The sequence below is a fragment of the Aythya fuligula genome, chromosome 15 (assembly GCF_009819795.1).
Source record: "Aythya fuligula isolate bAytFul2 chromosome 15, bAytFul2.pri, whole genome shotgun sequence".
NCBI lineage: Eukaryota > Metazoa > Chordata > Aves > Anseriformes > Anatidae > Aythya > Aythya fuligula.
The window spans coordinates 7,938,077-7,966,046 of record NC_045573.1 but is presented as its reverse complement, the minus strand read 5'-3'; the positions used below and the strand labels follow the sequence as shown (position 1 = coordinate 7,966,046).

At 40.2% G+C, this 27,970-nt stretch overlaps 1 protein-coding gene across 1 annotated transcript; it reads left to right on the top strand.

Annotated features, from left to right (window-relative positions):
• Nucleotides 1-5: 5 nt before the first annotated feature.
• MOSMO (modulator of smoothened) lies at nucleotides 6-27,753 on the top strand. The gene is made up of 3 exons (XM_032197519.1): nucleotides 6-248; nucleotides 18,242-18,454; nucleotides 26,941-27,753. The coding sequence occupies exons 1-3, from the start codon at nucleotides 143-145 to the stop codon at nucleotides 27,123-27,125; spliced, it is 504 nt and encodes a 167-aa protein (XP_032053410.1). The 5' UTR covers nucleotides 6-142; the 3' UTR covers nucleotides 27,126-27,753.
• The last annotated feature ends 217 nt before the right edge of the window (nucleotides 27,754-27,970 follow it).

Sequence of the window (27,970 nt, the reverse complement as noted above, 5' to 3'; positions counted from 1 at the left end):
TTCGCTTCCGGCTCGGCCCGGGGGCCCCGTTCGTGGCGCCGCAGCCGCGGGGAGCGCGGGGCCCATGGAGCCGCGGCTGTGAGGCGCCCCCGGCCCGGGCCCGCTGCGGGGGGGAGCCGGGCGGAGCCGGGAGCCGCCGGAGATGGACAAACTGACCATCATCTCAGGATGCCTCTTCCTGGCCGCCGACATCTTCGCCATCGCCAGCCTGGCCAACCCCGACTGGATCAACACCGGGGAGTCCGCGGGTGAGGGGGCGCCGGGGGCTGGGGGCTGCCGGTGCCCGGTCCTCTGGGAGCGGCGGGTCGGGTCCTGCCGCCGTGCCCGGTGCGGGGAGGCGCAAACCCCGCGCAGGACGTGCCGTGCCGGCTGGCTTCTGCCAGCTTCTGAGCCTGCAGCTCGCCCGGCGTTAGTTTGGAGCCCGGCGTTGCGCTCCCTGAAGAGCGGGGCTCTGCTCGTCCTGCTGGTGGCTGCCAGCAGCGCAGCCCGCGGGGAGGGCACGCGTGGTGCCGGAGGGGAGCCGCTCCTGGCCGTCCTGCCCGCGAGGAGCCCGGTGCCCTCGTCAGGGAGGCAAAGCAGGCTGGTGTGCTGCACGTCAAGCTGGCTTTACGCTTCTGATCTCCAGGCAAACCGCAGGTGAAGGGAAAAAGGGTGCTGGGGTAAAGCTCTCTGTGGTAAATTCTTACAGAGGGCTTTAGAGACTTTCTCCCTCCGTCTTGCATCTTGCCTGATGTTTGTTGTCCATGAGAGGACGGAGCTGTTTTCAGTGGGGTTGTATTGCCTTTCTTTTGATGAAGTAGCATATTTAAAACGTTGGCAGCTAGAGACAGGTGACTGGGCATTCCTTCTGACCAGGCGTTCTTCATCTTTGTGACTTGCTTGACCAGCTTCTAGTTGCCTAGGACAGAACCTGGCTTTCCCTGCCTGGTCTGGAGAAGAGGAACGAGTCCCTTCCCTTCCCAAAGTTCGGCATTCAGGATCTCCCTAGATGCTTTCACTCCTCCCTATACCTAATTCTGGTGATCTTTCTGCCTATGGCTACATAAAGTAGTTGGTTCTTTCCTCTTACAGGTCCGCCTAGCAGCAGTGCTGCAGCAAGGAGCCCTTCTTTAGGGGCCTAAAGTCAAATAAAATAATCATCATTTGAAATGTTTAAATACATCTGTCTTAAGTCATTCCTCTTGTTGATAGACCCTATGCAGTGTTGAAAATGTTGGATTCTCTCGGCCTGTACAGAAGTGAGATAATAAAAACTGTTTTGAAGGAATTGCTCATGGGGAGGAGAAAAAAGGTCTTCGGGGAGCTAAGTACAGGCCACTTATATATTTGTTAAAGAAAACTGTTTAATATCTACTCATAAAACAAAAATAGCTTCTTGATGTATTGTTCCCAGAAATCACTAATTCAGAGTCACTTGATGGATGATTACTTGAGAATCATGTGCCATTCCTATCCCATACTGCTTTTAGGGGTACAAAGAAGTTTTGGTTTTAATTAAGCTGGCAAACACAAAATCAGTAGGGATTTTTTTGAAGCACTTGACTTTTTAAATCATGTTTTGATGGACCTAAGACTGGCTCTTTTGATGTGTTTTGAAGCCAAACAAGCTGATGGCTTTTTAAAGTCACAGAGGAGAGCTAGCTGTCATATGACTGCTTCCTTAATGACCATTTTGTAGATTTTTATTGATGTGGGATTTGATGCCCTCTATCATGAGACTGCAGGTTAAAAGCAATGTAAATGTTTATTCCTGGTACTTAGAGCTTTGCAAATGAGCCTTCTGCCCAAACGGCAAAGCAAGGAAGTGCAGGGATGCCCATTGAATCAAGGACTTCCTGTAGTAAACACTGTAGTATTGATTTACGAGGGGAATGTTTCTGAGTGCCATTCAGTAGCCAGAGGCTGCTGTGAAGGAGGGCCCAGGAAGACGCTGTCCTGACCGTAAACCCTGTCGCAGCTGCTAGTGAGATCCAGGGACACTTAGCAGAATACCACACTTGAACTGCATTTAGTCCCTCCAACTTCCATCCGTACAGCTAAGTACTGTTTTGAAGCATTGTGCTCTCAGCTGGTGAAAGAAACTATTTCTTTACTTAACCTCTGTATCCCTGGGTTCATCTCCTACGGGAATAATTCTAGAGTCTGCTTCTACAAGTCAGCCTAGTGCCAAGGAGAAAGGAGAGTAATGCTGTCCTCGGAGTTCTGAAAGGCAGCGTGAAGCAGCCTGGGCTGCTCGGTACTGCAGCTCTTTGAGTGTTGCATGTAGCAGAGGTCTGGCAAATCCGGGCTGACAGCACTGCATCAGCTCGTTTGGAGCTGTTTACAGCCATTAAGATTGGAAACCTGGGCTTATGTCTCAGGTTTAAAAAAAAAAAAAAAAAAAAAAATCTACTCTGATTCAAATGCTAAACAGCATGTACATCTTACTCCAGTGGAAATACTGATTTTCTGCTTTAATACTTTTATGGTAAATCTAGATTAAGTATTTTGTTTTAAGGAGCCTATGTTATGCAGAGACCAGGGCTGATTTGTCTCCTAAATCTTACTCTTAAGAAAAAGCTTTGTAGTCAGTTGAAAAATGTTGTCTGTATAAATTCCTCTCCAGTGTTGTAATTATGAGGATTGAGTACAACTGAGAGCACTGAAGGTTTCAGATGCTTATCTGTCGTTAGGCCAGAGAGGAAATACACCTTCCTGGATGTGTGTCCAAGCCTTCATTTGGTGCTCTTTCTCTATGTATTTTTGAAAGACTTGTTCCTTCACGTGGCTTCAAGTATTTCTTTAAGATTGTAAAGGAAAGATGGAAATGAAATTTCAGAGTTCTCAGTGAGGTTTAGCACAAGCACAGAGTACTGACAACTCCCATGTGGAAACCTCGGTCTTCTTGCACAGGCATCCTTTTCTTTCTGACCTGATGCTCTGTGCAAGAAGTAAGGGCAGAGTTGGCTTTAAGTTAAGTCAGTGCCAAAACTCCCACTGATTTCAGTAGTAATTAATTTTGCTCTTGTATCTGTATACTTCAGCAATGAATTTCAAAAGCTGATAGTTTTATCTCCATATGTTCCCTTTTTGTGTGGGATGCTCTTTAATGATTTTGATATTTTGCCTTCAGTAGGGGAGGAAGGGGGATACAAGTTATTCTAGCATCAGCACTTGATCCCTTTATAGGTAAAAGGATATGAATAGCACGTATGGTTCAAGTTAGACATGTTAAAAGCTGTACATGTGGGGGGTTGATTTGAAATGCTTTTAAAATAGATCAAATAATTTGAAGGAATTTAATCAAACAAAATCCTCCTTCAGAAAGTTAAGCTATCCATTTGTTTATGTGACTTAGTCATCCCTTTCTGTGTAGCGTGATTGTGCATTTGATTCCAATTTATAGTACAAAATGTACCTTTGCTGTAGCAGTCATTAAATAAAACAGTGTCAGAATTTAAGGGTGCTAAATTCTGGTGGATGCTTCTAAAGCAAATACTTAAGTCCTGTAGTTTTCTGTAGCATGCTGAGTGGTAACAGTATGACAGTAAGTTGTGGCTTTCACTTGTCTCTGTTTCATTTACAAATGCTGACTTTCTGTGTATCTTCCAAAAATGTTCTGTGTAACTCTTGGTTTTGAATACTCGGTTGCAGTGTTATTTGTGAGGTATGAATCCAGAGTCAGCGGCATCCACGGAGCAAGCTATGCCCAATGGAAACTCCGCAGTTAATGAGGCATTAACTTGCTGCTCTTGTGCAGTAAGTGCTCTAACCCCATGTAGGAGATGATTGCCGTTCAGTGTTATTACACCACTTTTGATACCTCCTCCTGAGGAATTTCTCCCCACACTTCAAACAGTTGCTTTGTTGGGATCAGCTTATGAGGTATTGCAGGTGATATGACCTGGCAGTGATTTTCAGCTCCTGCTGGGCTTCAGATCAAACTGCTATGGAAATGTTTTTTCTCTAATTGGAGCTCTGGCTATGCATGAAACAAGCCCAAGGCCACATGAAGGTACTTGAGTCAACCGGTATTGCTAAATAAAGCATCAACAACTTAAAAAGGGTACAAACTTGAGTTCCAGCTGGTATCATTGTTCTAACAGCAGTTGTCTGCTGGAAAATGTAGCGATAAGATATTTAAAAATCAGTATGGCCCTTCAGGGTCTGTGCTGAGAACCTGGTAATGTGTCGTGCTGCTCTGTGGAGGAACTGTACCACAGAGCACATACTGTGGTATGTGCTGAAGTAGGTACTGCTTTGTTTTCTTTGATTTATGTGTAACTGACTTCTCAGAAGGGTTGTGGTGATCATCTGTTAAATACCTTGCAATATACTCAAGCCACAACATGTTTGTCCCATCTCTTAACAGAAAATGATGTGGCGTGATAGGACGTAATTCCTTGAAATGCCTTTTTTCTGATTCTTTTGCACCATACCACGCAGTCACTGTGACAAGTTATTTGCCCTTCACTGACTTGTTTGGGATGTGTACTGCAAATATGGAAGAATGCTCTGATGATACAGAGAATGAAGAGTTACATGCTGTCATGGCTTAGAAATAGGCAACTACTAAAAAGCAATCTGCAAAGCCGTTGTGAACATCAGAGGTGTTTGAAGTCAGGTTCTGGAATATAATTTCCAATAATACACTTGCCTTTAGGTGTCCCAGGCGTTAGTGCAGGAGGCAGAGGCAGAGAGGTGGTGCTCTGTGGTACATTTCTGATCTGGGCAGCGAGGGAATCAGGACCTGCCATAAGATGTAGGCACTGCTACCAGTGCTTGCGGTTTAGCGATGCTGCCAGTGCCTCTAAAAACCACAAACAAAACCGCATAAGAACTGGTAAGGCCTGGTAAAGAATGTAGAAACCAAATGGTCTGAAGACAAGAGCAGCCTGATAGTAGATGTGCCTCCGCTGGGAGTGCGGTGCTGTCCTTAACATTTCCATTCCATGTCTCTAGATGTTTTTCAAGTGGATGTAAAAATCTGACAAAGCAGAGGGCTTGAATTGTGTTTGGGTTCTGCAACTGACCAGGCCTTAGGGCACAAGAAAAATTAATAGCAAGGCATTGTTGTAATGAATTAATGTTGTGCTTGCTCAACATTTAAACATATGGAACTGTTTTATGTGTAGGAAGAATCTCCTGAAAGAGAGCTGTGTCAGCCTGGTTATTTGAGCTTGCCAGGGCTGGGATGAAGAGATCTGGTTGGTTTTGTCCATGGAGGAACTGATGTTTTACATTTGCATTTTAACAAATACAAATTAACTCTGTCTGTTAGGTGAATGTTCTGTTTTCTCTGTAGTGTCTGAACATACAAAACCGTTAGTTTGTGTGTCACCAAATCCTGTGGAATTCCTCTAGTGCTGAAAAAAACATAATTTGTGGAGTGCAGATCTGGGAGCCAATAATGTGTATTTTCCTTTCAAATCTAGCAGCTGGCATGACTGACTTTGGATGTTGGAAAGTTGTCGTGGTAGTGCTGCAATTCTTTCCTCAGTAAAACTGAGGTGGTATTCTTTATCTCAGAAATGCCTGTGAGCACTATCAGCAAAGCTTTGACTCTTTTTGTACCACAAAATAAGGATTCCAAACTGTTTGAAATCTGAAAAACGGAATCCTGTTAAAGACTTAGGCTTATTAAAAACATTTGTATCATTTAGTTCCCAGCCAGCACTTAGATGCGAGTAGCATTATGTAAACTCAATTTGTACTTCTGCCAAAGCAAAGATCAGTAGGTCAAACTTCTAAGCCTGACCTACATTTTTTTAATACGTATCTCACAAGCTCAACTTTTTCCATTCTCTTTTTTTAATTGTCTTGAAATGAACTAGAGAGAACTAACTTTTCTTGCCTGCTGTAGTATGGTATTTAGGATCTACACCTTATGCAGGAGTTCTTCTCCACCTGGATCTAGTATCCTTTTCCAGAATTTGTTGACATCTGCATATTTCAGAAAAAAATGTAACCAGAATAATTCATGGATAAGGAAGAGTATTAACCTTTGTGGAGGTTAAATGCTGCTTTCTGCTTTAGAATTAAATAGAAAATGGCATTTGTAGTATGGTGGAACAAATACGATATGGAGGCTGTTTTTAATTCTTGTACAAAGTAATATGGGAGTGGTAAATTATTACAAATTCATGGTTTATGAAACTTCAAATTTTAAAATAAATTTATTATTGCTTAATTAAAAGTTGTTATTGTAGTTTACAGTGCCTACAAATTTATTAATGGATATCATCTCTTTTTATTGGGAACTATATGTGGGGGAAAAAATTTCAATGGTAACTTTGCTGCAGTCCCCTGTTGTGTGCTCCAGCTGCCCTTCTCAATCTCACTTATCTTCCCCAAGCCTCTGACTGATGGAGATATACACAGATCAGAAAAAAAAATGGAGATATGGCCAAGAAGAGGATCTGTGCAGGGTATGTGCCTGTTTTAAGGAGAGGGAAAACATGCTAGAGCATTTGGGTGGCAAAACACTTAAATTTATCTAATTCTGTATGAATTGATATGGAAATAAGCTGTAGGTTAGAGCCTTTCTGAAGGTGAAGTTCTTGGCTTCTTCCTATTTTATTGCATTATATTTCCTATTTATGCATTATCGTGTTTGTATATGTTTTTTAAATCTTGTAAGTAGGATTGATAGCAAGAGGTTGGGCGTTCTCAGGTACCTTAGGGAGCGTAGTCTGGTTTGTCTGCCAGGCAAGCTAATCAAATATGAAGCACTAGCACACTGAAACACTAGTCAGAGGTTCAGAATTTTAGAGCATCTAGAGTTGCTTCCTCTCTTCGAGCAAGACATAGTCGATTATGTCTACATCCTTGGGATGAACTGAAATGTTCCCTTGTGTTGGCATCTAAAGCCTCCCAGGGAGCTACTGCAATATTAGAGGCCATCATTTCCTATCTGTGCAATGCTGTGTGATAAGCAACAGCTGGCTGCTACCCAGGAGCCTCACGGTAGGTGCAGTTCTGTGCTGGAGTTCCCAAAGCACTTTGGGATTATTAAGGATGACAGTTTCTCAAGGTGTAATGGCTAATAATCCACTTAAGTTTAAATATTTTTCCAGTTGAATACATCTCACGTTATGCCTTGAACTTGACCACAAGCCATTCTTTGTGTGGATACTGGGGCGTTACATTAGTAGGGTTGAGCTGTCTCTGAGCTAGGTGTTTCCAAAAAAAACTAATCAGTTACAGTGTTCTTAGGCAGTAAAGTCAAGTTGTTTACCTTTGTAGTGCTCATCATTGAGTTGACTTCCCTGTTTATAGCTTTCTCATCCCTGTGTTTTCTGTTTTGTTGCTCTCCAGTCATTGCCCACGTTTTCTTCTTGCCTGGTTTCCTCTTCTCTTGCTGTGACTGCTTCCAGCTCTTGGCAGCCTGTGATACACAAGAAGTGTTGATTATTTTAAGAAAAAAAAAAATGCAGAAATTTCAGTGGAAGCACTTGTAATGGAAACCAAATAACCAGCGTGGCCTTCGCTCCTGAGACGAAGCCAGTTCCCCTCCTGACAGTGTGTCAGAAGACCAGGGGTCTTTCATTCTCATCCATGACGCTGCAGGGCTCAGCTTTGCGCTTGGCTTAAACCAGTGGAGTGGCCATTGAGAAGTAGTGGCTTGTGGAAAGTGAACTGACAAAATCTGACATGCAAATTCAGTAAGAACTGAAAGATGTTTGTTTTCAAAATGGTGTTACACCAGCTGATGCTTACTGGCTATATCTACAGGTTGGAACCACAGTTATCCTCCTGGACTGCCATAAAGTTAGCTGTTCTGGTATGTCTTGGAAAGAAGCTGTTGCTGTTTTTGTGAAAATAAGCAGTGCCCTTTAACATGCAGGCTTCCTAAAAGAGGAAATCCAAGCTAGTTTTAAGTTTAACTTATTTCTAACCAATTTAATGCGTGCAGGAGCATGAGGCTTGCACGCTTGCAGTAAGATTTGTTCCTAAAGAATTTCTGAAAATCCTTCACAAGTAGCAAATAATGTTTTAGAGCAACAGAAGTGATACTACTGGAACATCGTACTGGATAGCTGGAACATCAATGATAATTTTAGTCTCCTACAAGGGATAATTTATAGATAGATAATCAGTAGGTTCTTCATAACCTTGCAGAACCTTGTGGCATAGGATTATACTTTAATGTTACAGCATAACTTAAAGTAATGTATGGATAGTCCCAAGAAACAGTGAGGCTTGAGAAGGGGAAAAATAGTACTGCGTGTCGTAAAAATATTATTTTATGAAAAAAGGAATAATCCCATTTTAGAAAGAGCCCCTCCAAAAAACTGGTCACCTTAGCAACTTTGTTAGAAAAACTAAGTGACATTCTTGTTTTTACAGATTTGTGCACGTCTGTTTCTTAATTTAATTACTGTTGATGACAAAGAGTAGACTTGGGGACACTGTTTACTTATGACACTAGCTATGGATCTGGATTTGAAGCTTGCCTGCTCTCCTACCGCTATCATCCTGCTCCCCAGTCATGTAATTTTGTTGTATTTTAGGGAGTAGTTACGGGATCAGAATAACAAAGAATGGGACAAGCTGGTTGTCTAGTGTTCCTCAGAACTGCTTTGCTGTGAGAACATCAAAACAATTGTTTTGAGTCTAGGTTATTTTTACGCTTTTCTAACTGATGGCACACATGTTAATGTTATTTAGATATTTAAATGGAATGGTTTGCTTTCTGCAGTAATAATCTTTGTAAACATCTGAAGTGAGGTGGACTTTGATCTCCTTGATAGGCACAGCAAATGTACAAGGGGGAACAATTTTATCTGTAACTTTGTCAGTGTGAGCTTAATGTGTGAAACATGCAGCCTTTAATTGTGACATCCTTATTCCAAATGCAAGTGAAAACAATGGAAATAAGAGGTTGTCATGGACCTCAAGCTTCCTGAAAGCTGACTTTTGTACAGAAAGCAACTTGTTTGATTTGCAAATATTTTTTTAGCTTGCATCCCCAAAGCTTTTACTGTTCTGTTCAGTCTTCTCTGTACAGAATAGAAATATTCTAAATTGCAGCATTTAGAGCTACCTTTTTCATTTTTTCCAAAGCACACATAGCAACCAAATTTATTCCCATAGTCTGTGGTAGTGGAAGCATCAGCTCCAAAATTGCCACAGTGGAGGAATCTGATCGCTGTTCTTACACAGGAGAAAATGCACTGCAGCTTCTGCGCCTGTTAATACAAGGAGCTGTAGGCGTAGCATGCTGTGGGGGAAGAGAAGCCACAAGGGTGAAGGAAAACCTTTTTTTCCTTAGGTTGAATTCCATTCTGAAACTAATCATGCACCTAAATTCATATGTTAATGATGTAGTTCTTCACTGCAAAAACTCAGGTGGGAAGAAGCATGTTTCACTTTGTTTTTTAAACCCACACTTGTTACATGGTTTTAAAACTGAATTGAGATTGTGCAGGAAACCTGGAAAGATCGATTGGCCAAGGATTTCTAATGTGGCCTCAAAATCTTCAGTGGAATACTATTGGATTATTCAGCAATTACAAAAAGCACCCTGAAGCTTAATACATGAAAAAATGTGAAATAGGGGTGAAAAGGGTGAAGTAGAGTAAAAGCTAGAAGCAGTAGCTGCTCTTTTACAAACAGAATTCTGTTGACACGTGCCCAATGTAATCTGAACTAAATGCTCTGTGTGTTTGGTAAGATGAAGTTAATGATAAGGATAGAGCATTTCTTGCCTGCTTACATTGAATCTAAAATTAGAGAGGCTTCTGTTTCAGAATGGCAGCGTAACAACTGTATAAACATATGTGAGCAGATAGGCTTTTTGGAGCACAATATAATATCTGATTGCTTTTTAAGAGTAGTCCCACTTGTTCAGAAGGGACTGAGCCCTGCTGTTCAGAGGCTCACATTTTATCTCAGTCAAGTGCAAGGTGAACTGTTCAGAAGTAGTCTGTCTTCTCTTATCCTATCCAAGAAAGTCTCCAGGCTCTTCCAGTCTATATTTGTAGATGATGATCTGTGATAAGGGAAATTGTTATCACCACACAGACAACACGCGCGAATTGCCTAAATAATCCAGCCTTAAATTCAGCAGGTTTCTAAAAACAAGGACTTCCCATAGGAAAATGGATAAAGAAAAACATAACTTATGGGATAAATCCTGCCTATGCTTCCTGCCTTCCTGTTCTCCACTGTTCTTAATGTTTCTGTTCTGATGGGAGCAATGAGGAAATGCCTAAATTTGAGAATTTTTACTACAAAATAAGCTTTTTTTTTTTTTTATTTGCCAGAGAAGTTAAAGCTACCCTTTAAATTAGGAGTGCTTAAAATGTTTATCAGCTAGAAAACTGCTGGCTGTCCTTGAGGATAGATTGTATGGAGTTAAGCTGTGTGTCAGTCTGTCTTTCAGCACGAGGCTTTACTTATAGAGAATAAATTCTACATTGGAGATGTTCTTCATTGGACCTGTAACCTCTGAGGAGCAGACACCTAAAATTTGCAAATAAGTTTCAACACTTCTCTTTTCACCTTACACTACGGGGAGGCTCGTCAGACCATGCAGGAGCCAGACCAGTGGGTGTTCTCAGAGCTTGTCTGACATGAGCTGAGATCAGCAGCAGCTATGGCTGACAGGAAAATGATCCTTTTTCCTCCCAGTTTTCACTTCTTAAAATGTGTGGTCTTGAGGGCAGGGCCAGAACTTGATTTTTCATCCTCCCCTTGGATGCCCTTGTCACAAGGCCAGTGAAATTGCTTTAGGTTGTGAACAGGAAGGTTGACAGATGTTCCTCCTTCTTGAATAAGGAAAGAGAGAACAATGGGGTGGTTTACTTGGTGTGATTTGGGGGTTGTGGTACATCTGGCCTGATCCACATGGACATCTGAGTCTGTGTAAGACAACAGGTCAGTGTAAGACACCAGTGTGGGAGGTGATCCCCTAGGAAGTGCTGACTGAGAATTCCTGTGCTGGCTGTGGTGCTGCCCCATGGCTGATGCTGCTGTTACGGAGCCAGCCTGGCCACTGCCTGCTGCTGGCTCTTCTGAGTGCTGGCCGGCCTCGGGGAGCCCCCAGCTCAGCTGCCTGCCCGCGCTGCTTCAGAGGGCTCTGAGGAGGCTGGGTAGGACTGCGAGGCGTGCTGGAGGAGAGGGATTGGGTTCCAGGCCAAATATAACGCTGTTCGAAAGCACACACGCTCATCAGATGCTAAACGGCAGAACAGCTGTAGGTGTCACAGCTTCTGGCTTTCTCCTGAACATATGGCATGAAACTAGCAGAGCTGACTAGGAAGAACACTTAAATATTGGCACTGCCTTTGATCTTTTTTTTTTTTTTTTTTTTTTTTTGGCACAATTTTGTCAAATTTGAGTAGCTCTATTTTGGTTGGGGGAAGACTGAAAATAGCTATAGATTCATTTTATTTTTTTATTTTTAAGTTAAAACCTTAAGCTTTTTGTTGATTTGTTTTAAAACGAAGCAAGATCTTTTTGCCAGGTCCTTGCCACTTGAAAAACTAAAGATTCCAGTCCTCCCTGACAACACTGTCCTATTGTGCAAATGCTTATAGTGTCAGAAAACAACCAGAAGGATGCAACTTATTAGAGATCCTGTTTACCGACATTTAATTAATGCTGCATTCCGAAGTAGCAAAGAATACCTTTGGCGTGGGCAGATTTCTTGGCTCTGATATGTGAGAATGCACAGAGCTTTTGTTATGTCCTCAGGAGAGTTGTTCCTGTGTTGTTGCCTGAGGATAACTCTTTCAATGTGTGGTGGTCCATCTCGTTGTTGTTTTTTTCTTTTTTTTCTTTTTAAACTAAATAATAAAAAAATGCCTGGCACTGAAAGCCTTGTATGTTGGAATTCAGAAATAAACTTATGGCTTATTAGTCCAAATGTCTGCAATTTAAACACCACTTACAACTCCTATATCATAATGATTTTCATCTGCAGTAATAAACTTCTCTACTACTACTAAGTCATAAGGATCTTTCCCAATATATGGCCCCTATTTTTTTCTCTCTGGGGGTGGTGGGAGGGAGGGAAAAGGCTGCTTTTTGTGGAAGGGGGATTTGGTTTGAATTAGGCATCATACAAATACTGAATTGAAAACTTCTGAGACAATTCAGGCACCAGATGGTCTTCAGCAGCAAGGCTGCTTGATAAACCATGACCCTTTAACGTTGACTAGATTTTTAAAATGAGAATTCTTCTGTTTAAAAGCCATTAAGCTTTGGATTTCTAAAGAATGTCAAAAATGGTACCTAATAAGTTAAGTTGTCTGGGTATTGGATTGTTAAATAGAATTCAATTAATAGGTTCATCATAGCTAGTAAACTGTTTGAAGCTAGGGAAGCTACCTCATCTATTATTGCCAATATGAGTGTTTTTTCACAAGAGAGCCACTTAGTTTCTGACAAAGGAACACCTTTTGTATCTCTAGTGCAAGAAGAAGAATAGCGCGTTTCAAAGTTGGTTTGAGAAGTGAAGAACATTCTGAGTTCTGAGAAGGGGATAAATGGAGTAGAAGAGAAATAGCAGCTTATATAACGTACCTTGCAATGTTGACTTGCTCTTAAAAGATTCAGTCTAGGTATAGCAAGGACTTTGCAAGTAAATCTAGGTCCTTATCAAAACTGATTTTTCAACATTGTAAAAAAATACTTGTTAGATGTGGGTTTTGAACCAATAAATATCTACGGGACATATCAAATGACCAGAAGCAAGGTGAAATGATAAAATAATACTGGTCTGCTTCAAAGTGATAAACTCTTAAAACTTTTCTTTCAGGGTTACTGTAACTGTTAGGTAATTCAAGAGACAGAGTCAAAAACCTAAGATCTGGCATACAAAGTACAGGAATGATAACTCATAATCCATTTTGTTTTGCGTTCCTCTGTATTCTGTGCCTTTGCAGTTAATCCTCTGTTGTTCTTTTAACGCTTTCTCTAAATCATCCTTTAACATTCATAAATCTTATTTTAGTGAGTCAGAACTTGGTTGCCTTTTATCTACTAACTGAACAACACAGTGGATCATCTGCAGTAAAAGAATCAATCTGTCATACCACATTGTGAATACAGGACTTGCATGGTAACCTTGAAGTTATTTTAGTGGTGTAAGTGCCAAACAGCATCTCTTCAAACTATGCCCCATCCCTCACAAAAGAAGTAATTATTTATGTTGGAACAGTAGCAGATGTGGTTTTCTCATACTTGATTGGAAATTGGCATTTGATCCTATCTTACATTCTTATATTTGATCCTTTTACAGTAGTCTTTATATTTATCTAGGTAATCCAGATATTATTGTCCTACAACACTGGCTTAAGCGAAGAAGTGTAGAAAAAGGTGTTATTCCATTTAGAGTTACTTAGCTGCAGTTAATCGTGTGTGTACAGTAATTTACAAATGCTCCAATGTGACAATTTCCATTGCAGGAAAATGATTTTGGTATGTAAGACTGGGAAACATCCCACTTAAAAAAAATAAAAATGCAGAGTTCTTTTTAATTACTTGGGGGGGAAAAAGAAATCTTCTTGGAAACACTTCCTCCTTGTTTGCTGTTATGGGCAGTTGTGTTGGAACCATTCTTACCTTATTTTGTTGTTTGTTCCTCTCAGGAATTCCTCGGCTATGCTTCGCTCACTTTGAAAACGTTCTCCTGTCAGAGAGGCTTGGTTGCAGGCAAGGAGCAGCAGACATGTTAAAGGCAAGATGGCCAAAGTCAACTTGATGGTTAACCTGAACTTGATACAGGGAATTAGTTTGTGATGAACAAATCACTGCATTCTCTTTAGACTTTTCAAGTTTCTGCTTGGATCAAGTAGTGAGCTGTGTCTGTGCCTAGACAGCTGCAGTCTGTTCCTCCTCTTAAATGGACCTGGCCCCTTTTCCATTTGAGTTTATTAATTGGACAGAACTTAGAAACTTTCCAAGAATAATCTCATTTCCTCCTGTCCCTGTCTGTGGCCCAGTTAAGTTGCAGGAAACGGCTTAACTGAGCTGCCCTTATTTTACATGTCATTGTCTGGCATGTGACTGTTACCTAACCAGCAGCTATGAATGTTTTAGTGTGCCCAAATAACATAGCTCCATGTACTGTGCTCATTACTAAAACATAAAACTTTTCAGTGTCCTTGCCACATTGGCAGTGCTCTAAGATTTACATCACCAGTGGCTCATTAGGAGCCCTGTAAACTATGTTCTTTGCTTAGCAAAGATGATATAACAAATCTCCTGTACACTAAAAAGAAGTTTGAGAAGAAATTGTCAGGCAGACACAACTGGGGTTTCTGGCAGAAGCACTCCATCTCATCAGGACTGCAAAGGAGGGAGTGCAGGTGGGTGGGCTGTTTTGGAGCAATTGACTGTTTTAACTTCCTCAGTAGGCATATTGGTCCATAATATTAATTTAATGTTAGTAATAAGCATGTTGCTTGGGATGTGGTTAATATATGGAAGGTAAAAGTGAGGAATCTGTTGTCAGGGAATATAGAAGGTTGCAGATACATTTAAACCCAAGGAATAGCGTTTTCTCTAAAACAAGGGGAAAGTGTTTGCAAGTGAGGGAAGTGCAGAGGACAGGCAGGTATCCCAAGCTTTACGAGGAAAAGCAGATCTGAGGATTTGTGCTTTGTATATTCGTGTGACAGTGTAGCTGCTGAGCTCTGACTTTGCAATGTTTGAGCCACATCTTGTTCACTGCATCATGCTTTTATCATATTAATTGCTTCTTGTGCCACAGTTAGCTCTGCAGGGCACTGGCATCTCTGCTGTGTCCATGTGGCATGCTTGATCCTGCACATTCTGGCAATCAAATAATAGATGAACAGCAAACATCTGAACAGCTGTTCTTATGCCCCTGCTTTCCAGCCGTGGTTTCGCTGTGCCACTGTTAATAATTCAGAAGTAATGGAGAGGTGGGGGAGTGAAAGGGCTGCAGCAATCTTTGTTTCTCTCCGCAGTGTGTGCTTCCTCCTTGGTGGCTCTGTAGTTACCACGGAAACAGGAGAGGGATGGCACAGCACCGGCAGGGCTGGCGTGGGACTCGTGGGTCTGCTCAGTGCAGCGGCACATCTGCACAAATGGGAAAGCCTAGGGCTCGCCTGCCCTTGGTGGGGTGCCTTCTCCCTCCCTCTGTCTCTCTATGGTTTTGTGAAACTTAATTATAAAATAGATGATGCTCCCAAATCTTAGTGCATTTGTTAAATAGCCTTTTTATTAGTGATCCTGCTAAAAGAAAAAAAAGGCAGTGTCAGAATAAGCATTACTGGAGGAATGAGGTAAGGTAGTGTGGGAATGTGATCATGAAATCTCTCAGTGGTAAAATGTGGAGTCCTGGTTATAATCAGACTCACTATTGGAAGAAGGTTTCACATGCTTGAAATGCCCTGGTACTTTACCCTGGTGCTTTAGGGAATAGATTTACTGGAAAAGACTAAGGACCACTTCACATACATTTGCTCATCCTTTGCTTTGATCAAGGCCGAGCCTCATTTTTAGTAACTCTGAGTGCATGTACTGATCACTCCTTGCACTGGCTGTACTGAGTTGCACAGTGCCAGACTGGGAGGCTATGGAGGGGGAGGACGTGAGGGGAGGGGACCAGCCCTCTGCATCCCCATGCTGTCCTAGCTCACGGCAGGCCTGGGGCTTTGGAGGGTGGGCAGGTGTGCTAACTCTGCTGCACGTGTTTTAGGGCTGTAGAGTGTATCTGTTTAAGCTGCCTTATCTACTAGCATTACCTCTGCTGTTTGTTTTACTGCTGCATTTGGTGCTTAGATTTTCAGCAGTTATGTTGGCATTATTCTGAAGGAATGACTAAAAGCCCCTTTTTCCTAGGGATAAGAGTGGAACTTGATGACCGGCTTGAGATGGACTATTGGGCTGTTCTATAACTGTGGGCAGGAGGAGACTGTCCAATTCAGTATCTCTGTCCCTACTTTCAGTGGTAAATCAGATAAGGGTAACCAAGATTTTCTATACCTAGATGTATCATTGGAAGCTGCCTAGCAACTGTCTGCTTGCTGGCTTTAGAGCAGGACCTACATAATCAAATACCACGTAAACCCACTCTTCTGTAGAGTTCTATGGCAAGTAAATACTCCTTTTGCACACCAAAAAGAAGTCTTATTTATGGAATCAAATTTTATGTCTGTGTAGGTATGAATACACCCAGCAGAGTAATCCTGTCTGGCTTGCATGAGGTTTTGTGGCCTCAAGTGTTGATTCATTCTGTACCTGCTCTTCTTCTGAAATCTGCATTCAACAGGAGATCTGTCACTGGGACCAAGCTATGAAGTTTAACTTCCTGCTGCCTCAGTTTATGTGAGATATCCTGGTATTGTGAACTTAATCTGGAACTTGAAATTTATGAGTGAGATTGTTTCTCCTAGTTACTTTTATGGAACCTTTAGAAATAGTTCACAAACCTTTTCTTATCCTCATTTGACCTCCAAAGAGTCTGTAGGCTTAGGGTTCAAAGCCCTAGTGCTGTTGCTTTTGTCAAAGTTAAAAATCTGCTCAATTATTGTCCATGAATTCAGGAAATATCTGAGTGCATGATGTAATTTTCACACTTTTAAAAGTTATACTTCAGTTTAGACAGAACTGACTTTTGCTATAAAGGCAGCAAAATTGTTGTTAAGTCCTATTCTTGCAGAGCGATTGGAATTAGTTTATTGTTCTGTCAGGCTGCAGTGAATAGCCTCTTTATCCCCAAGCTACTTAGTGTTTTATATGAGGTTCTGCAATACGTGTGTGTTTCAGGGAGCTTGACTATCAAGGACACATGCACATCTCCCTTCTGTCCTGGCAGCTGATGTAAAATGAAAACATTGCAGGCAGCACAAAAGCAACTGAGAAGCACTGCATGCAGAACTGTAGTGTATAGGCATGTGGGCTGTGCAAGTCTGCTTGTATAATTCTGGCTGAGTTCTGTTTAATCCCGGTGTGCAGCCATGGTGTGATTGCTGTATATCTGGAGTAGAAAATGCCAGTTTTGCAGTAGTGGGTTTTGTAACTGATGCATTTTTAAGGATTTTACTCAAACTTTTACTCAAGTTGAAAATACATCTCTGAATCTTCCAGTGAATCTTTCATTTTTTCTGAGTTGCACTCTTTATTTTAAGTAAATAATGTTATAGTTGGCCTGTTTAAAATAATTTGTGGAGGAAGATGTTGACTCTAATGCTATCCATTGATGACTTTGTTTTAGATAAAGAACAATTGTGATTATTTAAGGACGTAGATCAGAAGAAGAGAAATTGTGAAGAATTGAGAAATATAGGACTTAAGTGATACAGGAAGAAATAGATTTTAACATTACATGTTAACGTTGCATTAAAATTTTCCAGGTAAAGAACTTCAGTATTAAAGCTTACTAAAAGCTGCTTTATGTATGAGTCTCAGATGCACTGAAATAGATATTAAATCAGATTTACTTGGATCTAATTGAAAACATCTGATTTTCTGTCACTTACAGAATTCTGCTTGTTGTGATATGTCTTAGGCTCAGCCTGTTTGTTGCATTGCTGTTTGCTACTGCAAACTGCATTTTGTTACTGCAAACAGTTGATGGCAATTTTAAAATGATTTGATTGTTTTTTTTTTCCTCTGGTGGACTGTGACAAAACAATATGGTTCCTGTACCAGCCTTGTTCTCTTCCTAGGATCTCTTTGGCTAGTAGTATAGATATCCCAGGTGGTGTGTGTTGTAACTCTTGTTAGCTGACAAAATAATTGACCTAAGTCAATTGACTCTTAGACAGTTATTGTCAATAAGTGGATTATTTGGGAAACATTCTTAAAATCTTCATATGAACTAAATGGAAATTCTACAGCAAGACTTTGAGGATTAAAGCTGTGTTTACAGATGAGAGAAAAAGACATTAGACCAAGACTTGTTAGGGGGCTGCATCCTGTTTTATCAGATTATAGAAGTATTTTTTCTTCCAAAGATGAGTGAGAGTCCCCTCTACAACTCCAATACCATTTTAGCTGATAGTGGTAGGCTTCATAGGACTGCTTTATCCCTTTGATTAGACCTCGACTGCCACTCAAGAACCAGCTTGTATAGCCTGTAGCCATCTCACTTCAATTTGTGCAAAGGTTTGATGAAAGAACATGAAGATAGATGTCCCTCCTATCCTCTGTCTTTGAAAGACTTACTAAGGCTCATCAAAGAATCCCTTATACCTAGACAAATCTGAGATTCAGTTTGCAGCTGAGCGCCCCTCAGAGAGGATTTTGAAAGTTTACTTGCCTCTCTGCTATGTATTTTCAGGTGCTCTCACAGTTGGCCTTGTGCGACAGTGTCAAACCATCCATGGACGTGACAGGACCTGTATTCCTCCACGGCTGCCTCCTGAGTGGGTCACTACGTTATTTTTCATCATTATGGGAATCATTTCACTAACTGTCACATGTGGTTTGCTGGTGGCTTCCCACTGGCGAAGAGAAGCTACTAAATATGCCCGCTGGATAGCTTTCACTGGAAGTAAGTGACCTCAACTACACAGTTGACCTGTACACAGGATAAACTGGTGGAGTCTAAAATAATACTGTTGTCAGGGAAAAATGTGTAGGGCTCCTACTATATAAAATGTTCTTTCTCTTCAAATACCACATCTGAGAGAAAAAAGAAATTCTTCAAAAATTGAGGGATTGATAACTGAGAGGGATTAATCACCTGTTGGCCCAAGGTGAGAGTATAGGAAGTCATTGCATTCCCTGATCCCTTTACCTTCCTTGAGGAGTGCCGTTAATTGGCTGAAGAGAATGAGCAGAGATGGAAGAGGACAGTCCCAGATTGTGTCTTCCCCATGCCCTTATCTCCAGTCTTACTCCTAGCAAAATGGAATGACTGGAAATTCCTTCCCCTAGGTAGAGGAAGCAGTTGATGCATCTAAGACTTACTACAGTTTGAAATCCATCCCTATTTCAGGTGTCTCATGTCTCATGAATACCTCATTCAGGGTTGATGCTGGTTCAGTCCTGCTTGATGCTCACAACGGGTTTTTTATTTGGAATATCTGCATCCTAATTGGCTATGCAGGAGGGTTGCCTACTGCAGAGCATCTGCTGTGCTTCACAGCACTGAGACTTTTGCTTCCTGTGACCTGCAGCAGTGCTTTAGCAGAGGGACTAGTACCAGTGTTTTTCTGCCTCCCTTGGTTCTGCTCTGCACAAGTACGGGCATAATAAAGTACTGGCTGAGCCTCCTCTAGCAGCCCTGTGTTTCTGCATGGGGAAACATGCTGTGGCTCCTTCATTGCAAATGAAAAATAGTTATAACGAGTAAGGGGAGTAACTTTCAAACTTCCTTTTCTTGGTGTGTGTTACAGGCTTATGCCAACTGTGAAATGATGCCTTAATGGTGGGGATGACAGCATGAAAAAACTCGAAACCTGAGGGCTTTTAAATTGACTTGAATTATGACATACCACTAAAGGTAGTGTGAACACTAACTAGAAGATGCAAGTTTGTGGTTTACACAGACATAAATAAGGTTTAATGGAACTCTATGACATCTAATATGAATGAGATTGAAGTTTGTTTGGGGGAGGGAATAATGTAAAAAAGCACTGAGCTTCAACAGAGGCACTTTGCTGAGGCACTTGTACAATCAAAGCCATCCTTCTGACAACTTTGCTACATAGCATATTAAATTGGTAGTGCAGCTTTTGCAGACAGTGGAGCTGTTGAAATGCTGTATTCATTGTGATTGACTTCTATTTTCAAGTGAATGACTAAAATAGACATGAGTATTACTGAATATTAAATCCCAACTTCCAGTTGTCATTGTATATCTATACATATTTCATGTGCATCTGATGTATGCAGGGAGGGTTTGAGCTCAGAATGCTATGTAAGATTAGAATGCTTACAGTGAGCTGAAGTCAAAGCTTGTTTTATGGTGGTTTTTTTAGTACTATATGTTTATTTACTGAGGTTTTTTCTTTAAATTACAACTTGCATTTTGGGGTTTACATATTTTAGTGTTTTAAAATATCTCCATTAATCCAAATCTTGCATCTTTAGCTTTCTATAACTTTGCGTGGTTCAGCTGAAAATTCTGGTAACCTAAAGCTCTTTTTTTCTGTAGATTCCTTTGGGCTTGCAACTGGTCCATTATTAAGGTCTAAATATAGAAGGGTCTGCACTTGCCTTTGTTAGGAGATGTTTAATAATGAAGCATATTAACTTTTTTCTCTTGCAACTCAGAATTTCTTATGATTCTATTAAGATCTGATTGTGTTGCTGAAATTCAACATCTTTGATATTCATCTCCAATACGTATGACTCTGTGACCTTTCTGTTCCTGTTAACAATGATGATGGGAAATTGTATTGCTTGACTCACTTGTAATAAAAGTCACTTTGGGAAAAGAAGTGAATGGAAGGCAGAGTTCTTTACTTTCCAGGAGGTAGACGAGAACAAATTCTCTCGTTCATTGAACGGCAACACAAATTAGTAATCTATATGTAGATTGGTATTAGGCGACATGTGGAATTAACTTGGACTACAATGAACAGGTCCTTCCTGTGAAGTGCCAGAGTACTGTGTTATGAAAAGATGGGTAACTCATTAGAAGGGGATAGAGAAAACTTCATAATTGTATTACATATCTTCTGCAGGTGATTTCAAGACTCCACAGCACAGGCAACTAGCAGATATTGTTCTTGCAGAGCTTTCTAAATGTGACAGAGTATGTGATGTCCTAGGTGGCAGCAAAGTTTGTTAGGGTTGCTAAAGGCCACCCTGGGACTGGCAGCTCTGTTCCCTTCAAATGCAAGGGGGGTCTAAATTAAATCATGTAACAGCAGAGGAATCCTTTTGTTCAGCCGTTTCCTTGCAACTCTGCCAGTAGTAAGGAGGGTCTGGTAAGAGGTCAGTCTTGCCCGGTTCATGCTGGAATTTGACCCTGATGGGTTGAGTCTGTTTGTTTCCAGATCCAGTGTAAATACCCTTCTGTCCAAGGGGGTGGAATGCTATCCAGAGAAGTGATGAGAGTCTCACTCTTATTCCTGGATAACTATCTGAAATATCCTCTCGTTTTGAGGAAGAGAATGAAGATCTCCCTTGCAGAAGAGTAAAGTCTTGGAAGCTCAGCTTCCTGTAGCTGTTTAACAACATTGTGCAGGGAAAGAGAAGCTTCCTGATTTCTTTGTTTTGATTTTGTGATAATCATGTGAAAGACCCTAAGGGACTGTTTAATGTTTTTCTCAACTGATAGAAGTCTGTAGAGCAAACTGGTGCAAACATCCTCAGCGCTTCATTCCTTTGCTCACTTTACAGAGCACAGTATGATAATTCAGGGAAGAAGAGTCCAGGTCATAAACTAGTGCTGGTTGCTTGGCATGCCTATACCAACCCCTTCAAAGAGAAGCAAAGGTAGGATAGAGTTTTTCTGCTACAACTAAAAGATTAAGATAGTATTAGATGGATTTTTGGACATTGTTTTGGATTGTGGTGACTTTATCCAGGCTGTTGGTATCACCTTTTATTGCAGTCTGATTTTCATTTTCATGTTTTACCCAGGTTATGGCTGTAGATGGGATCTACAGGTTCTTGGGTCACCCATCACACACATCCCTCTGTATTCAGCAGTTTGTTGGCACTACCAATTATGTTAGAGAAACCTGCTTGCTTTTGTTGTTGTATCCAGCAAAGGTTACAGGAGGAGTAGCTATCATGAAGTAAGAATCAGAACCTTTTTCCTCAGCAAAAACCTGTGTCTCTCCTTGATGTCTTAATCATATTGAGAAATTAGGCTTGGAGAAAAATTAAACATATTATGTACCTTATCTTTACTGGAATTTTTGCTTATAGTCTTGTCATCTTGGATAACACGCTTTTCAATAGTGCATCTACTAAATATGAATTATTGCCAAGTGATCTTGTCTGCCTTAGCTAAAGGACATGTGAAGGACCAAATTTTAATTTTTATTTCATGTGTATTGCTTTCCTGTATACACTTTTAAAGGGATGCACCTGAGAGTATTTGCTAGCACAGCATTTGCATCCTTCCTCAGCCATTGGTGACTTTACTATGTAGAAACTTGTCTTTCAGGCTTCTCTGCAAACTGTCTACGCATACAGAAGAGAGATTTCAGTCTTCCAAATCATGCTGCACACTTGACAAAAGTCTTCTAAAGGCAAATGCAAAAGTTTTCCTATGCTTCCTGTAGAGAAGATTCTTTCAAAAATCATAGTATTCCTACTGATGTGATAGGTATTGTCACCCTGGGCGTAGACACTATCAAAACTATTGTTGTTCTGAGTCCCATTAGCTGTAGTGCTGAATTCACACAATGTAATGAAGAGTAGATTCCTTCTTGGTGTTCATTTCTGTACTGCCCAGGTTTCTGTGTGCTTCTTCAATAAAAGAGGAGTTGCAGACACACAGCTGTGCCTCATCTGTTGATGGCAACCAAAGATCTGTCAGCTATTCATTGCATGGTATTGTTTACCTTTTGCTCAAGTGTGAGCTAACTGTTACCATCCCAGCTTCTGTACTGCTTCATCACTAATTTTGCCCTGTGACAGGGAGGCATAAGTTGGTAGCAGGCAAGAAACCTGGCTTTGGTATTGTTCTATGTATCTCTGAAACTACTCCTTTCTTGCTAGTCCTACTTCAAATTAATCTAAATCCCTTTCCTTTACAGGTCATTATGCCATCTTCTGTTTTAGAAGATAGGATGTGGCGAACCTATGGTAAATCCTTAAAGCTGTAATTCTTGTGGTCCTTGGGACAGATACTGTTAAGATCTATAATTAGGAACTATATCCAGAGCTTATCCTCTGTGGAGGCCACGTATGTGGTATTCTGTATATTATAACAATCTGGGATGTTGCAGGAATTCGTAGAATAGCCTACAAGGTCTGTTTACATCTTAAACAAATTCAGGTCTCTACCATCTGCTACAGTTAGAAAAGGAACTAATTCTGTTACCACCACTGAAGTGTAGGTGCTTCTCTGAGATATATCACAGGAAGAGATGCTGAATAGAAAATCATAATTTACCTTTTTTTTTTCCTAGCATTTACAAGAGAGTCTGTTACTGATTTGTATTAGGATTTAAATGTTCATAAGCGTAACAGACTTGATTTGTGGAACACAAGTAGAAACACAGTAGGACAATCATATTCTTAACTAGTATTAGCTATCTTGCAAATACTTGTTCCTGGTGTTTGAGTGAATAAAGGGCTTCTTGGGTTACAAAGGATTTGTACCAGCTTCTGCTTTCTATGTTATGCATCTCCAAATAGACAAGCAGGTAGTACCATACTCCCCTAAAGACTAGACCATAACCTTTTTCTTCTTTCAATACACTTTATCTTGGATTCTTTGAAGTTACTGTCACTGGATGCTGAAAACAATTTCAAGCTTAAGAATTAAAGGATCTAGACTTTTTTTGACAGACAACATTCAGAAGCAGACTAGAAATTGTGTTCTGTTACCTAAATATTTTTGTTAATACCAACTGTAATGATTGTGTCTTTCTGCGAACTTTCCCTGAAATCGTAAGTACGTACTCCTGAGGAAGAAGTTCTTTATGGGTTGCTGGAGATTTTGCTGGAAATTCGCTGAGCTGATACGACCAGATGTGGAAAGCTGTGTTTTGTGTCACAGCTCTAGCCAGCAATTCTCATTCTAGAACAATATACGCTAAGTTAACTCAGTGCTTCCTTTGTTGGATTTTGTCTTTTTTAATTAAGTAATCATGCATCTTAATATGTCATTTTTTTGAGATGATAACTTAGATTTCCTTATCTGACAAACTTTGAAATCTGTTTTTCAGTAGATTAAAAATTCTTAGACCACGCTAAGGAAAATTGCTTGGAAACCCTCACAGCGGAACATGTGTGCTGTTATTTGGAAAAAAAAAAAAAAGACTGCTGGTTACTGCTGTAACAAACATTTGAAGCGTGTATGTAAATTAGCATTCTTCTCAGTCTGCGTTTGCAGAATTTATTTTTTCTCCTCTTGCAAACTGAGGGAGGGTTGAGGTACCTGCCTATGTTATCCTCCCACAAGAACATGAGATACTGGGCAAATTTTTGGCTTGCCAGTAACAGGTCTCAGACCTAGGAGTGAGTGCTTGTGGGTGCAGGTATGTACAATGTACCTCAAATAAAATTGGTCAGTAGAGGAGAGAATAAAGATACATTCTTCAGCCTTATCCATGAGGCCAGCAGAACTTTTCCAGCTATGTAGTTCTTGAAAGCAATAAAGGGGATTTAATCCTGGAAGCGGAGGTGGTTGTGTCAGAGTCATAAAGCTATTTCCTATAAGCGCATTTTTGTTAAAAATGCAATAGAAATTTGGTAAATAACTGGAATGCTCCTCAGGGACAAACTGGATGTAATAGAAAACATGCTGAGTTATGATAATGTGACTCATCCTCAGAGTATTGTTGAAACTGTTACTAATTATGTGTTGCGTTAATAAGTATGCATTATCGACCACTGTTTTCTGGACCACTTACATACAGAGCTCTTCTGTGCTTACACAGATCTGCTCAGGAAACATACCTGATCTTTCTCTCGTCAGATGGACCATTTACTGGTTAAGATACAATTAAAAAAGAGGAAACAATCTTCTAAGGATTTGGTTATGTGGACCAATAAAATAGATAAATACTTTTAGATTAATGTTTAAAGTGTGTGATGTTTAATGTCTGGTTTCTGTGTTTTGTTTTTTTAACAGATGGTCTAACGTGGTAGCACTGAGCAGCAATTCAGTAACTGCAGTTGCCAGATTTGTTTGTGCTTTTTCTTCCATAATCTGCTGGTGTGGTTATATTAAAATCAAGTCACATGCTCCCTCTAGTGGAATGTGTATATACATATTACTTTATTTTTATTTACTAAAATGCTTACTGGGGAATAAATAAGTAAGTGGAGAGGCTGATTCTTGTGTTAGCAGCATTCAACTCAAGGTATTGTGTAAGCAGCTTCATGTTTAGGAATGCAAGGATCAGCCGAAGGTCTGATGTGCATCATGTGATGAAACAGTCCTTTTTTTTGTTCATGTCCATAATTCTTCATGGACATTTCTTGAATTCAGGTTCTTCATGCCCATAACTAGTCTCTTCTACAGAGCATGAGTATTTTTCCTCAAAGCTGAGACCTGTGCTATGCAAATTACAAGAATTAAGCATTAAGACCTGATATACATAAAGACATAAGCTGTTGATCCTTGAATAAACATGGAGTTGATAAAGTTTTTAGTATGGGCATGAAACATTGTAAAGCTGGAAGGACTGGAGCACGTGTATTTAGGCAGGAAGAAGAGTAATGAAGTTGTTTGACGAACTATTAAGGCTGCTCTAGGCCATCATCTCTTCGTTTGGAAAGAATAGAGACTGTCCTGGTAAGGACAGATGAGCTGCTGAATTTAAGGTACCTTTTGGAAACAAAAAGATATGGAGCAATGCTGACTTGCATAGGAGCCAGTAATTAAGGTGATGGCTATTACTAGAATGTTGCTTTTTTTTGTTCCCAAGTAGGTAACAGCACCCCTAGAGTTTCATCTCTTAGTGGTAGAGAAGAGCGTACTGACAAGGACAGCACCTATGTTTCTTATTAACAAATAAAAAGCATCAGTGTGTGTTGAGAGGAAACTCAATGAACTAGTATGTAGTGTGCGTTGTTGAGAACTGAGAGAACTGTGCATCATGTGGGATGAGTATGTGTATGGTTGGTGGAACATGTCCCTCAGATATAATTTAGATTTGCGTGAATGAGTATTGTGAGTAGAACATGGTACCCCCAATAAATGTTTGAAATAACATTGAAATATGTATACATGAAATAACAGTAAGGCACTAAATGTTGACTTAAGTTGTAGAAAAAAATCTGTTGTGCTAATACTGATTTAAAGAAAAAAATAACTAATGCTATATTCACGAATATGTAGTCAAACCAACTTAAAAGCTAATCCTTTTTCTTGTGAAGAATCTCTTCTCTCTTTGAGAAGTCATTCCCTTCATTGAGACTGTACAACCCTGCATTTTGTATGTTAAAATTCTATAAGATTATTTATCCAGAGGTATCTTATAGGAACACTGGAGTTCTCATCTGGGAAAGATTACAACACTGGATATCCTTTACTGGATTTGATCAGAGCACTGAAGTGTACTGTGAGAAATGAGGGTCACTTAATATCTGAAGGCCTGTGAAATCCATAGTGTAATTTTAATGAATGGCTTTAATAGGAGTTCTATTTTTTGTATATCTACACAGAGACAGTTGTAAACATGAAACATGTACCTAAGTCCAACTATTAAAGTGAAAAAAGAAGTGTCATTGCTTGGTTCTCTAAGTTCATGGAGTCTGAACTTGAAGTTTCTTGCTAAGAAGCTTAGATTAAATTGAATCAGAAAACTTTCTTTAAACTCCACTGGAAAATCTTAAGGATATATGAATATTTTCTTAAGAAATAAATTTAGGAAACTGCTGTATTTTAGTCTAAAAGAAACCATAATGACAATGTTTTCTATTTTTAACAAAGCTTGGATAGAAAAAGAACTTGGAAGAATGGGAGACGGCAGCTACAGTTGGAAAAAGACAAGTGATAAAAAAAAAGTTTCTTCAATGTTGAATATTAGTTTATCTTGACTTTGAGGGAGGGAATTTCTAAATTAATTAGGAGTAATGTGCTCTGTGATTAGACTCGGGTAGTGGTAGAAGTACATACTTTAAATGTATTTATGTAAAGAGTTCATGATCCATTGAGCAAGGCTGAAATTACTGTTAAAAAGGGATCTTTTAGTCTGTCTTGGAAATAGACAAGGGATCTTTTAAATGCAAGGTAGAGCCTACTCAGTCATTTCAAGCTAGTTATGTATGGGAATATCTCAGATCTTGGGCTTGGTCAGAATACGTGGCTTGCTTTCCTATACTGCTCTATGGATTTGTAAATATTTTGACTCTTCTGACTCACAGCAATGACTTTTTTTTCTCTTTTCTTTGCAGTGATTCTATTCTGTATGGCAGCCCTAATATTTCCAATTGGATTTTACATCAACGAAGTTGGAGGTCAACCATACAAGTTACCCAATAATACAGTGGTTGGGTCTTCGTATGTACTGTTTGTTTTATCTATTTTCTTTACAATAGTTGGACTTCTATTTGCTGGCAAAGTTTGTTTACCTGGCTGATGAATGTCTGGACTGCGGGACTTTATTTTGGAAAAGAGACACAGAACTGCATTCTCAGGAGGATGCCTAGATATGACTATCAAACACTTATTGAAAAAGGAATGCTTTGACTTATTCTCACTATGCACTTTGGATTGAAAAAAGGAGAGCCTTTCCCATAACCAAATACAGACAACGTTGACTAATCTCCTGAGCATATTTAATGCAGTCAGGTCTGCACTGTGATAGGAACTAGTGAAGAATGCTTTACACTGAGAAGCATAATGCCCCGTCTTACTGTACTGTTCCCATTTTTAACGTCTAACAATTTGGAAGTCAAAGTATTTATGAACTTTGTTGTAGACCAGAGGGTTGCAGAGGAATTCAAGTGAGGCTGGCCTCACTGATTAGGAAATTAGTATTTTACATCCTTCTAATGCGTAAAGCCTTTGGCACCAATATGGATCGATCTTGCATTGCTGCACCAAGAAGCCAATAGATCACTTGTTCTCCAAAAGATACATAACAGCAAGAAGACGTACATCCCCTCCTCTCCCATAAGCTCTAGAAAAACACTACGGAACATTTCAGAGGGGGATTTCTTCCTTATATTTATATAAATATATATATAAATATATATATATTTTGCTGATGCAGTATACAGTGTGTGTGTGTATGTGTGGGTGTGTATATACATATATATATATGTATATATACACAAATGGTTCCTGGAAAAGAACTCAGAACGCTTTGCTAGCAAAACACTGTGGTGTGCAAAACTAGAACTCAATAGAAAAAAAGCCATTTCTCTGAAGGCCACATAGCTGAGAGTCTTCAGTTTACCTCATTCTTTGTAGCAGCCCTTG